The sequence below is a fragment of the Odontomachus brunneus genome, unplaced genomic scaffold (assembly GCF_010583005.1).
Source record: "Odontomachus brunneus isolate Ranch 3 - 2012 unplaced genomic scaffold, Obru_v1 Obru_scaffold_177, whole genome shotgun sequence".
Classification (NCBI taxonomy): domain Eukaryota; kingdom Metazoa; phylum Arthropoda; class Insecta; order Hymenoptera; family Formicidae; genus Odontomachus; species Odontomachus brunneus.
Genome location: NW_022639627.1, coordinates 714,756 through 726,925, shown reverse-complemented (window position 1 = coordinate 726,925; position 12,170 = coordinate 714,756). Strand labels below are relative to the sequence as shown.

At 37.9% G+C, this 12,170-nt stretch overlaps 2 protein-coding genes and 1 long non-coding RNA gene across 4 annotated transcripts in view; 1 reads left to right on the top strand and 2 right to left on the bottom strand.

Moving 5' to 3' along the window:
* LOC116851523 (F-box/WD repeat-containing protein 9-like) overlaps window positions 1-2,918 on the bottom strand; it is a 3,829-nt gene extending 911 nt beyond the window's left edge. Inside the window, exons 1-5 of the mRNA XM_032830988.1 lie at window positions 2,048-2,918; window positions 1,670-1,829; window positions 1,037-1,179; window positions 728-957; window positions 100-625 (exon numbers count right to left, since the gene is read on the bottom strand). Coding sequence (XP_032686879.1) covers window positions 100-625; window positions 728-957; window positions 1,037-1,179; window positions 1,670-1,829; window positions 2,048-2,125 — 1,137 coding nt within the window. The 5' untranslated portion in view covers window positions 2,126-2,918. The remainder of the gene's footprint in view (window positions 1-99; window positions 626-727; window positions 958-1,036; window positions 1,180-1,669; window positions 1,830-2,047) is intronic.
* Window positions 2,919-5,207: 2,289 nt separating this feature from the next.
* On the top strand, window positions 5,208-6,104 carry LOC116851524. The gene is made up of 2 exons (XR_004379596.1): window positions 5,208-5,848; window positions 5,962-6,104. It is a non-coding gene; the product is annotated as an uncharacterized LOC116851524 (long non-coding RNA).
* Window positions 5,765-10,685, bottom strand: LOC116851522 (solute carrier family 52, riboflavin transporter, member 3-B). Of its 2 annotated transcripts, XM_032830987.1 has the most exons (3): window positions 10,142-10,685; window positions 8,602-9,023; window positions 5,765-8,017 (listed from the first exon to the last, which is right to left on the bottom strand). In XM_032830987.1, the coding sequence occupies exons 2-3, from the start codon at window positions 8,886-8,888 to the stop codon at window positions 6,934-6,936; spliced, it is 1,371 nt and encodes a 456-aa protein (XP_032686878.1). In that variant the 5' UTR covers window positions 8,889-9,023; window positions 10,142-10,685; the 3' UTR covers window positions 5,765-6,933. The 2 variants fall into 2 exon arrangements, with proteins under 2 accessions (XP_032686878.1, XP_032686877.1); XM_032830986.1 differs by lacking the exon at window positions 10,142-10,685 and having other exon boundaries at window positions 8,602-9,959.
* Between the last annotated feature and the right edge of the window lie 1,485 nt (window positions 10,686-12,170).

Here is a 12,170-nt window from a genome sequence, read left to right as displayed (position 1 = left end):
AGAAAGAGAAAAAAGAGAGAGAAGAGAGAGAGAGAGAGAGAGAGAGAGAGAGAGAGAGGGAGAGACATGATAAAAAAATTACGATATATATATACTTACACTGGCGACTTCTCCGAAGCGAAAAGTCAACGTAGCAAGACACTTCGGAGGATCCGTAGGACTCGAAATTCTGACCGTTCCATCTGTCGAGCTAGTGATCAGACACCCGCGCGTCTGATGCACTCCCGTTATTCCTTTCTTGTGCCCAGTGACATACGACTTGACTATTGCGAAGTCGTTCTTCGGATTCAGCACGTGCAATTCCGCGGCACTATCGCCGACGTAGACCCAATCACGGTGCATGTTCATACACATGGGGAATGCATTCTTCGAGATGTTAACGCATCTAAGCATTTGTCTAGCTCTCTGATCCCAAATGGTCACTTTCTTGTCCTCGCTGGCGGACAGGATATACGACGAATTCATAGCCAACTTGAGCACGGCTCTGGAATGCGGATGATACTCCGCGATCGGCTTGTGTCCTAATCTCGAGTCAAAGATGAACACGGTGCAGCTGTATGAGCCGGCCGCAAAGACCTCCTGTTCCGCGCACGACGACACACACAGCAGCGCACCCGTACTTCCTCTGAAAATTGCGCGGAAAAAACGATTATTCTCTAGAGCTGAAAGTCCCAAGTGTTCTTCGCTCATTCATTTGAAACAGCGAAATTGCCCCGTTATCACATACGTTTTGTAGGTCTTCAGGTGAACCAGACCGGTGTTGGTGAGCAACCACGACTTGATGCTTTGGTCCCAACTGCAACTGTAAATCGTGTTGTCTATCGCTGTGAGATCCCAAATCCATCCGTTATGCGCCTGCTCTATGCAAGCAGCCTTCTCGCGCTCGTTCTCTTGCGTAGGTAGCTTCCAATAAACCAGGGAGCGATCCCTCGCACCAGATATACAAGTTGTTCCACCCTGTGCATTAGAATGACATTATTGTTGTTTCTGGAAAAAGATGAGAAACTGAAGTACTCAGACAATGTTTACTACCTACGTGCATCAACAATAGAGCATCTATAGTACTGTACTGTACATCTGTAAGCAACAATTTTTCCATGGAATCTTGATGTTTCCATAATTTTCTTTGCTTCTCGAGTGCAACACATGCCAATCTCCAAAATAGATTGTTATCCTTTGCTGAAATTATATATAACCCCTTTGTGTTAAAGAAACACAAGAATATTCATGGCATATATCCTTACAACTCAAGTAAAAAATTCATATAAGGAAGACTCACACTGCATATTTAATTTTAATTGCAAGTACTTGACACTACTTTTACAAGAGCACAAAATTAAGATGAAATATTTTATTAAGAGACAGTTATAGAGATATAAAGATTCAAGCTTATTCAGTTGTTGCAATGAACAGAGCTGCTCAAACACATTCTATTATATCTTTTGAGTTATTTCACAGTAGTTTTCTCTTAAATAAATGAGATAATTGAGCATAAATTCTCTCTCTCTTTCTCTCTATCTTGTTTTAATTTATTATATGGGAGACAATTGTTTCAGCTTACACTGGCAAGTTTGAACAGCGCTGACGCAGAGTAGTAAGGTGGTGTTTGAGACTTATTTACAAAATGAGTGATCGTGCAAGGTGTAAGGTGCTATCAATTTGAGCTAACCGAGACGCAGAACTGGGTAGCTAGCATCCGTCCACATACGGTTAACTCGTGCCTTCCACAATGAGTCATCTCTTAAAATCAGGTAAAACTGTTTGCATACTGGGCTCAAAGTGTATGCTAGAGTCGACGCCTCTAGGAAGGAGCATATGTGCAAGAATATCTGAAACGCGGCGTAAATAAGTTAAACATACTTAAATAAACAGATATACAACAAAATAACACTTGAAGGAGAAAGGAAGACAAAGAGGCATCGCCGTTCATTGACATTTTAATCGCACTCGCAGACGACTAACGGGACGAAATGACCGTGGCGACAAAATGTACTTCGTGAGTGTGTATCTGTGTGACAGAGGAGAATTGCTGTTTCTCGAGGCAAACCTCAATCGGAAGATCCAACAGTGATACTTGTGCATCTGTTTTGCTGTCGTGCGCGCAGCTCGCGTTCTCGTCGCACATTTTTCTTCGCACAGTGCGTCGTCGAATCTGAGAATTCTCATTCGATCTGCTCGAAGCTGACGCACCGAAACTGACGAGACACAGACCGCCGTGGTGCTGCGAGACACCGCTGTTTATCGTGCCGATCAATTGTATTTATTAAACGGTGACAGGATTACCGCCGATCGCCTTATACAGTTTAGTGTGCAGCAGGGACGCTTTTTCTCGTGCATGCACGACAGCGATAGTAAATCCAGTAACGTACATAGCGTATGTCATGAGGCGCGAAAGTTTGACAGGCATCTTTTTTCCTTTTCGTGTTTAGTGGCGTCAGCCACCGTGTCTCGAGGATACTTGTGGTTATTCGACACTCTCTTCACTTTTTCTTTGCTCCCATCTTTCTACTTAATCTCTGTCCCACTTTTTTCCCTTCTTTTTTCTAAAATAAATATTTATGATTTCAAATTACTATTCTCAAATGTTCTTTGGAAATAATTCCAAGTATTTTTCAAAAAAATGACAGGTCACGCTCGAACATGTCGCGGCAGTTAAACCCGAAGTTACTGTCAGGCCGAATAAGGTTAGGTAAGCAAATAAGTAAATATCAAAATACACTAGTAAATATTTGGATTATTTTTGTTTGCTGTAATATCAGTAAAGACATTTGAAAAAAGCCATTGGAAAACAGTCACAGGCATTCGAGACACGTATAGATAATTTTTAGAAATGCTAAACGGAGGCCCTTTTGGACACCCTCTTTCTCACTAATTTGATGCTTCATTGCGACCGCATAGAAAACGCATGCGCCCAAAAAAGAGTCCTGCTAGCACCATTGTTTCGATTGCAGTATAACTGTGAATTTAATCGACACGATTTTTACAAGGTATCTTGCAAAAGACGCAAAGGATGTTTTAATCTCTGAAAAAATACTTATTAAACTTAGTGTAATATATTATTGAATTCTAAATGTAACATATTTTGGTTGCAAAAGTTTCAGTAAATGAAAAAACCACAGACTATATGTAACATATTTTATTTAAAAACAATTATAATGCTCTATGTATTTCTTTAAATTATCTTAATCTTAAATAACATTAATTGTTCTGTCCAGAATATATTAAGATATATACATATCTACATAAAAATATCTACATTAAAAATATATGTTTTCTTTAACAGATCTTTTACTGCCTTGCGATAATTATATTGAAATATTTATGATTTATACTGTTTGCATATAATTATGTTTATATACATGCATTATTCATTAAATATTTCTTGTTTGTACGGATGTAAAAACCTCTATAAAAATTATAAGTACACTCTTCGTTGGAATATTTTTGGTTTTATCCTGTTATTAGATATACATGTCTACATAAAATTTCTAAATGCACATGTATATCATAAAACTGTGCAATATTTTTCAACTTGTTTGATTAGTTCAATCAAGTGAAGTGTTACAATCAAGTAAAATATTAAATATGAAAAGAATGTATGCTATGTTACATACTGATATTTTTCGTACAAAATATCAAAATACTCTTTCGCTCTAAATTTATATATATTTCTTTTTTCAACGTGGAAAGCATACTTGCATATTTGCAAATATTTCTTTTTTCAATTAGAAAGCATACATATCTTATTAGCTTAGTTAAAAAGTCAACATCATTTATCTATATTTTTGTGTTCATACAGACATATCTTATCTCCTTTTTGAAGTATCATCGTTTGTTTATTTTTGTCAGTACAATTTGTTCACGTATCAAAACTTCACAAATGTAAAGTTGAAAATTTAAGTCAAACGCGCCGAGCGAAACTGATTATACTATAAGATTAAAAATAACGATGCATTTTGTGTGCTCTCTAACGTTTTGTATCACTGCTAATGTCTCGGTAGCATGTCTTTTAAATCTTCATTGACAAAAATAGAATGCGACAGAAACGTTATCGAAAGTAAAGCGTCAATAGTACAGAGATGAAACAACTAAGCGGACTGATAAAGAACAGCATCGAAACAAATGACAGAATTAAATCGTGCCTCTCACCAACAATCTTAGTCGTTTCGTCGTACAAAAATATATAAGTAGCATACTGGGAAAAAAAAATACTTAAAGATTTATTTGTGGAATGTAAAGCTTATTTCTGTGAGATAAATTTTATTTCTCTTCGTATAAAATAAAGTTTATATCCCACAAATAAATTCTCGAGCATTATTTCTCTCGCAGCTAGAACTCGCGAACATGATAAGCGCAGTGCATACGAGGATTAGTTTAACTGGTATCTCTACCTGCAGACAGGAAAATATATATCACGACACCCGCGTATTTGCGGATTGCGTCACTATTGCTATACACGTAGGTAATTTTCAATCTTCTGAAGCGAGATATTGACGAATAATGGTGTTTCAATGAATATTCCATTGATGTCGATTGGTATACAAGCTGAACGAGATCATGGATGGATGATATTACTGCATTTGACGCGCTTAGAGTACTAGCCATCTCGCAAATTCTCCCTTAAGGTGCAAATTCATGTAGCGAATAAATCGCTGCGATTGAAGGTCACGTGGTAATTCGTTGTTCGCTAGCAAATAATTGCTGTTCGCTGAATTTTTTTGCTTTTAGCGAATATTAGCTAAGATAATCATTGTTCACATCTTAACAACATCTATAGGTTCTCTAATGTAATAATGTTTAAATATGTCTGCTCCAAATATGAATATTAAATTTTCAAATTGACTTGCAGACACACACACATACACACATATATATATATATATAATTATGAAATCTTAAGTCTTCTAGAAGAAATTTAGGTAGCATGAAAAAATCCATGCTCTTTTCTATCTTGAAAAATAGGTGCTACCCAATGTTTCTTTCTCGAATATTTTCTTTTCTTATGTAAAAATATAGCCATAACTGCAGCTGCTTTCTTTTTTCGGATATTTTCATAATAATTCATTATTTGCACATAATTTAATAATGTTTGGTTATACCAACCCAGATAGCACACAGATAATTCTAAAAGAATTCAGTCGTATGTCACCAATTCTGAGTTCATTTTTAGATACAAAAAGAATTCTTTTCATTGAATTGAACTTTTTACATCTGAAGAATTCTTTTTACATCTGAAAATGAATTCAAAATTGGTGACATACGACTGAATTCTTTTTGAAATGAATAATTAAATTTTCCTCCATGTTGTTAACACACAACAAATGACGCTCATAAGCTATTTGCGGCGAATTATTCGCTACTCGCTACAAATCATTCGCAGCGAAAAATTCGCTACATGAAAAGGCACCCTTACTGCATTATTATCAATCATATTGCACAACAGTCTGACGAATTGTCTCTCCGCTCTGACTTCGTGGATCTTCCAATAATTACAAAACAATAATCATCGGCACTTGAATTGCATCGATCAAACCACTATTCATATCAATACTGACACTTGCACAAGTTCAAGTCTTCGAAAAATATCACAGACACAGTATGTTATTTCAAGTGATAAATTTCCTCACACGAGTTTGCCAAGAGCAGCCACCGCTTAATTTCCTAAATCTGGCCTCGACAGGTTAAGGACTAAAGAAATGCAGCCCGTTTTACCAAGTGCTTCCTTCTAACCAGCTAAATAAAATTTATCAAATAAAATGGAGTATTTACAAATTTACATGATCACCGAGAGAGGACCGATTTTTCACGTAAGACTAACTCGAACTAGGTCGCAAAAGGAAGGCTCCACGTAAGTTATTCAAATATTATGTTTAACGTAGATAATTATTCGCATACATTACGGCAGACCAAGTCTGCGATAATACAGCACATGATATATTTCGTTCTCTGTTTATCTAACAGGAAGATGAAATTGTTTCGCTGAATTCCTGGACTAACCACTTTATGTCGTAGGCTCTACATGAGCGGTAAAAGTGGCAATTTTTACGTTGAGATAAAATATAGGCGATTCAATGTTTTACGTAAATATATGTTAATGCTTTGAATCAATACCTTTGGATCTGTGCGATATGATGTAACGTTAAGAGGAAATACATCACTGTACCCGTGTGCCTTTACTTTGCTAAAATACTATTATAACTAACTCCTAAATTGAATTCGTAAGTCACATTCGTAGCGTAAGCAATACGCATTTTGTTGACAGTACAATCACGGCCATTCGTTTTAATGGGTAATAATAAAAATCATGTATATTAATATCAAATTCTAATAGAATAATAAATTGTTCCCTATTTTCCTACCTAAACAAAACAACTAGTAATATAGTAGGAGTCAACAACTCAATATCGGGCTAATCTATCCAGATAGAGATACTGAATATAGCATGCAAACATTTAATATATACTTTACAATGCGATTGTAACAGCGCAATGTGTGTTTAAAGTATCCTTGTTTTAAGAACTACTCATTTATTACGTCATAATTTTAATAACAAATATTTATTTTTTATTAGTACAATAATTTCGGATCAATTGCGTTCTCTTTCCGGCAAAATCAGCAATTTTCATGGCATTATATGATGTCAGTTCTTTTATGTATTGAAAAAATTTTCACTACATGAGAACGCATGTTTACTTGCATGCTAATCAATGAGCTGGATAATATGTCATAGTATATCTATCTGGGCAGTTACTAATGTTTTTATACTGTTAAAAATAAGATAAAGACTATGATGACATTTCTATATGCACAGACAGCTTTGATAACAGGAACTAGAATGTATTATCAGACAGCGCTAAAATAAATTGTCGTTGAATAGCTGAATAGTTATCTAGCGACGTGATGAAGTGATCACGACTATAAGTACAACATACGTTAATCTGCCATGAGATGGTCACAAGGAGAATAAGACTTGAATATTTTCGTGTAATTGACCAAAACGAACGTAGTGATTGCGCCTATCAACGACCCGATTTGCGTCGCGACACCAGTATAATAAAGACCTCTCCCCGGGTCAGGCCTGTACAACGTTGTGATGCCCATTTTGACGAATCCTATTAGGCCGCACGCTGCTATCCACACAACAACCACCAATAGTTCACCCTGCCATGAATTTTGCAAGGGAGGATGAGGCGACTTCACGGCTAAATAGCAGATGAAGCCAGATAGTACGAGGACGATCGCCATGAGGGTATTGAGCACCTTAACCGTCGGTGCTTTTATGAAGAAACCTAAGCTCATGGCCAACGGGCCAGCTATGGCAGCGAGCGTGACCGTCAAGTGATACGCGACGGTGCCGTACGGTAGACACGAGTACGACTGTATGCTCGGTAAAGTGCCGTTTCCGAGTAAACAGAGCACAGCCAGCATGACCAGCAAGTAGTAGTACACGTTCTTCGGCATTGTCCAGCCGGTATTAGTCTTGTAGCTCGGTAGTGCCGTCGTGTCAGTCGGCAGAGTTTCCATGCTGCTTGGCAGCTTGACTCTCTCCCCAATCGCAACAGGCAAGACATTCAGACCCAAGAACGAGAGAAAGCTCAGGCACAAGAGAGTACCCATGAGAACGAAAAAGATCTGAGAGGAGAATTTCGGATCGGACGGAACGGTTATGAACTCTACGTGGTCCGAATCTGGTTTAGTGACATTCACGCATTGAGCATTGTGACCCACGCCTTGAATCAACGCGACCGCGCTCGGCACGAATCCGCTGAGTCCTTCTCCGACCAAGTAAGACACCAGATAAATCTCACGATAATTCTTCATGTATGGTATGCAGATCACAGAGCTCGTGCATCCCACCAGCGCTGTCACGAACATCAGCGACAGTAGGGCGGTCGAGTGCTCGTTACCGAACACGAATGACGTGTAACTGTACAGGAAACCCAAGGCAAAGGTGGAGCAGGTTGCAGCAGCCAACAGCACGTAAATGATGTATCTGTCGCACACCCAAATTGAATACCTGAAACAGATATCTTCTATTAATATCTCATTTATGTGTGATTGTGTTCAATTTATTATTGAATATATTGAGCTACGTAACAAATTGGAATAAACACTAGTCTGGTAGAAACTGAGGTAACTTGTATACAAAGACTATTTCTAGGTAGAATCGTTCTTTCTGTCTCGCTAATATGCTATGTCCTATGCATAAATACATAGTCTTATGTTTTGCTCAGATAGTACATGAAAGACATAGACCAGAGTTTCTATTCAGATAATATTATTTTCCTCTCAGTTCAAGGTCACTGAGCAGAAGTAAAAGCAATGCTCGTTCCAATTTCTTATGTAGTTCGATGGTTATGCTTCCATTGATTGAAACTTTAGTTGACTAATCTGTGAATTAACAGTCAAATTTAAGTAGTTATCATATATGCAATCACAAGTGATGTAATCAATTCATGAAATTATTACTGCATAAAATCAATCAATATGCAAGTGCATGATCAATCAAAGATTGCAGAGATTATTTTAGTCAACTAAAGCTTTAATCGACTGATGCTTAACACTGTCCTGATAACACACTGTGAATTACACGAGACATACTTTAGATATAAGGTGTACAGTATCGGTCCCAAATTTGCTATCTGCACCAGCATGACCATGTGTGCAGGTAGACTCCATCCTTCTGGGGCAGTGTCTACTATGAGAGGCAATTGTACGTAGACGCCATTCACGCCGATCCAGGCACCCAGGCCGAACATTAGCGCGAGCAAGTCGACCAGCAAACTTCGGTTACCTAATCGTTGGGTAAGCATCTTGCGTTCTTGCTCAGGAGATTGGTAGCTTTCAATTGTTTCACAGGCTTGATAATTCCACTTATCACTGATCATAAAGCCACTTATTAATGTTCCTCGGCCACTCACTCTGCTTCACCGGGACGATGATAAGGATAAATATTATCGCATAATTACGAAATTACTGTACTGCAGTCTAAGTCCACTGAACAAACGTGTAACTCTAGATAGCTGTGTAAAGAGCGTAATTTAAGTAAGACGAACGATCACCCGTACCCGCGCGGACGATAGTCGACTCCCGTCGAGAAGTTGTTCCGTTTCCTTCACTAAGTCGCGAACATAACCTATACGCGTAGAACGTGCAGTCCGCCGTATGATAGTGATCGCCAGGTGTTTCGTGGCGCACGTGTAGACAGATAAGCGCCAACGGCGATCGATACGGATGATGAAATATTTGCTCGATCGCGTTGGCGATACTCGCTGACACCTTGATTATCGAGAGAGGTATATTTGAACAGTTTGTCGTGCCAGTAATATGGAATAGCTCGTCGACTCGATCGATCCTAGACGAAATTCTCGACGAATGATGTCTCATTTATTCATTTTGCAACTAATCCCTCAACGTTCGGTCAGCACTTTTCATCGGGAAAGGAACAAGAACGCAACGTTCATTGACAGTTCCACGAAGATCAATCAAAATGTCGCAATAGTATTACATATCATTGACATTATTCTCTCGCGAATAAGAAGAAATTAAACGCTCTCTCTCTTTCTCTCTCTCTCTCTCTTAATCCTAGCTTCAGGCGTCCAATAAGAGTTCGCCAGCGCCACTGTTCGTTGAAAAAAGAAGTCTGCTCGTTTTCGAAGAACTTCTGAACCAGTGTACAGTAATACAACAGGTTAGAGTGCGAGAGAAAGTGTACTTGTTTCACTCTAACTTATTGCACTAGTGCAGAATTTTTGGAAACGAACAGATCTGAGATTCAACTTCAATATTTGGCTCCAGGTCTCTCTAAGAGTATTGCCCCAATGCCATTATTCCGATTTATGATATATTTCGAGAGTAAAGTCTTGGAAAATTCCAAAGGCACGTTCCAAAAAATCACAAGGTCCGAACTTGTTCGAACACGTCTTGTCGTGACGGCGGTTATAGGCCGGGACTTAGGGCTATCGCACACAAATTGACATAATTGCATATGTATAGCATAAGATCGTATGGACTAATGAGCATCAAATATTAAGCATCGAACACCAATATGGCGACTTAATACTCGATGCTCATTGGTACATACGGTCTTATGCTATGCATATGCAGTTATGTCAATTTGTGTGCGATATCCCTTACAGACCTGAGATTGAAGACGAGTGTAGCACTGCGCGTCGACGCAAACGAGTGCAATTGAACGATTATTGCGCGCTATCGTTCGCGATTCGATACATCGCGCACGGACGCTTCGATAGCCGCCTCACTTCACGTCTTTCGAATCGCGCTCGGGAGGATTTGCTGCGCGACGCTTTCGACGGACGGACGTATCGTTCGCGAACGCACGGTAACACTGCCACGTATCTTCGACCATCAACTGACGCATCTCGTCGTTACGAAATTACGAGTAGCCTCGTTCGAGTGCCAACTGGTCGTGCATATCAGTTGTGACGACTTTGGGAGACTAAGGAGGGATATCCCCACCAAAGACACCTGTTGAACACGTCGCCGACATGATAGATGGCTGTGGTTTTGGCGGAAAGAAATTTGCAGGAGACGCGTTTCTTCAACGAATTGTCGACTCTGCAAAGAAAAGAACAAATAAGCGATTGCACGTACGTAAAAACCAGTCCGAGCGCTAAAAATATTCGGGAAAGAGACAAATAAAGGACAAGAGATAACTTCTTGTTTCTTTTCTTTTATTTTTTGCAACGTTGTTGCGATTATATTGATTTTTTTATGGACATTCTAATGCAGTAATGTATGTATTCAGACAAGCTAAAAGAAATACACGAGACCATGGCCAAGAGTAAAGTGCTTTTAAAAAATGGATTGCTCCCATCACAATTATATTTTTATATAAGTTGATTTATATTGACTTTAAGTTGAAGTTTATTTATATTGATTTATGTCGACTTTATATAAGTTTATTTGCTCTTGATACATGTCGGTTACGATTTTCTTGCTCGCGAAATAAGATGTCCAGACAAGTTAAAAGAGACTTATATGAGGTCTCTTAAACTGTCTGAAACAAATCATCAGAACACAAAAAGCAATATATGATAATTATTTGCTAGTTATTTGCTTCTTTTTTCTCCAGGAAGCAATTTGTTTGCTGTAGCTATAAAAAAGATACGAGCGGCTAGATATTAAGTTGTCTAGCCACTAGAAATAGCATTTACATACATCACAGCAAAAATCGAATATAACATGAATTTTTTACTAATTTTTTGCTCTTCTTTATTGTGGAAATCTTTAGCTACAGCCAAAAAATTACAAACGGATAAATAGCTTAACAAGAGTAAAGTACTTTTAAAAAGCGGATTGTTCTCATCACAATTATATCGTTATACAACTTGATTTATTTGCTCTCGATATATGTTGATCGTGATATTTTTGCTTGTGAAATAAGATGTCCAGATAAGCTAAAAGAAATACACGAAACCGTGACTACAAGAGTAAAGTTCTCTTAAAAAGTAGATTGTCACAATCTAAAGTAGTAGATCACAATTGCATATATCCGTCCAACATATATCGAGAGCAAATAAATCAACCTATATAAAGATACAATTGTGATGAAAACAATCCATTTTTTAAGAGTACTTTACTTTTGTTAAGTTATCTACCGGTTTATAATTTTTATAGCTGTAGCTAAAAATTTTCTTTCCACAACAAAGAATAGCAAAAAATTTGCAAAAAGTTGATGATATATTCGATTTTTGCTGTGATATATGTAAATACTATTTTTAAATTTTTGGTTGAAAATGCTTGTCCCAATTGAAGTGTGCCAAAAGTAACATTTATTATACTACTGACGGAAGTTAGATCGTGGCTTATCGGTTTATCGATCCAGTTGATAACCGGTGGAGAGGATTGCGTGATAGGATGGCGTGATTGGAATTTTACGAATTGAATACAACAGATTGAATATAGCAAGAACTTTATAAAAGACGAGGCAGACTCACAGATGGTTTAAGTACATTAGTATTTGTCTCAAAACTCTTGAGAGTGTATTTCTTTTTGTTGTTGTTGCGTTCACATTGTTAGTTTTTTTGTTTTTCATTTTGAGTAGAATCACACGGATTGAAAAAAGATTCGCAGAAAATGTGCTGTTGCATTGTGTGCTCGAGAAAGAGTTGTACGGATATATAACATTAATTTAAACGGAGTCCCCG

Bases quoted from the DNA above. Each gene is read 5' to 3' on its own strand.
- LOC116851522 (XM_032830987.1), bottom strand. From the start codon at position 8,888: ATGATCAGTGATAAGTGGAATTATCAAGCCTGTGAAACAATTGAAAGC. The intron at 8,018-8,601 runs GTATGTCTCGTG...TATCTGTTTCAG, and splicing joins CTGTACACCTTATATCTAAA to GTATTCAATTTGGGTGTGCG.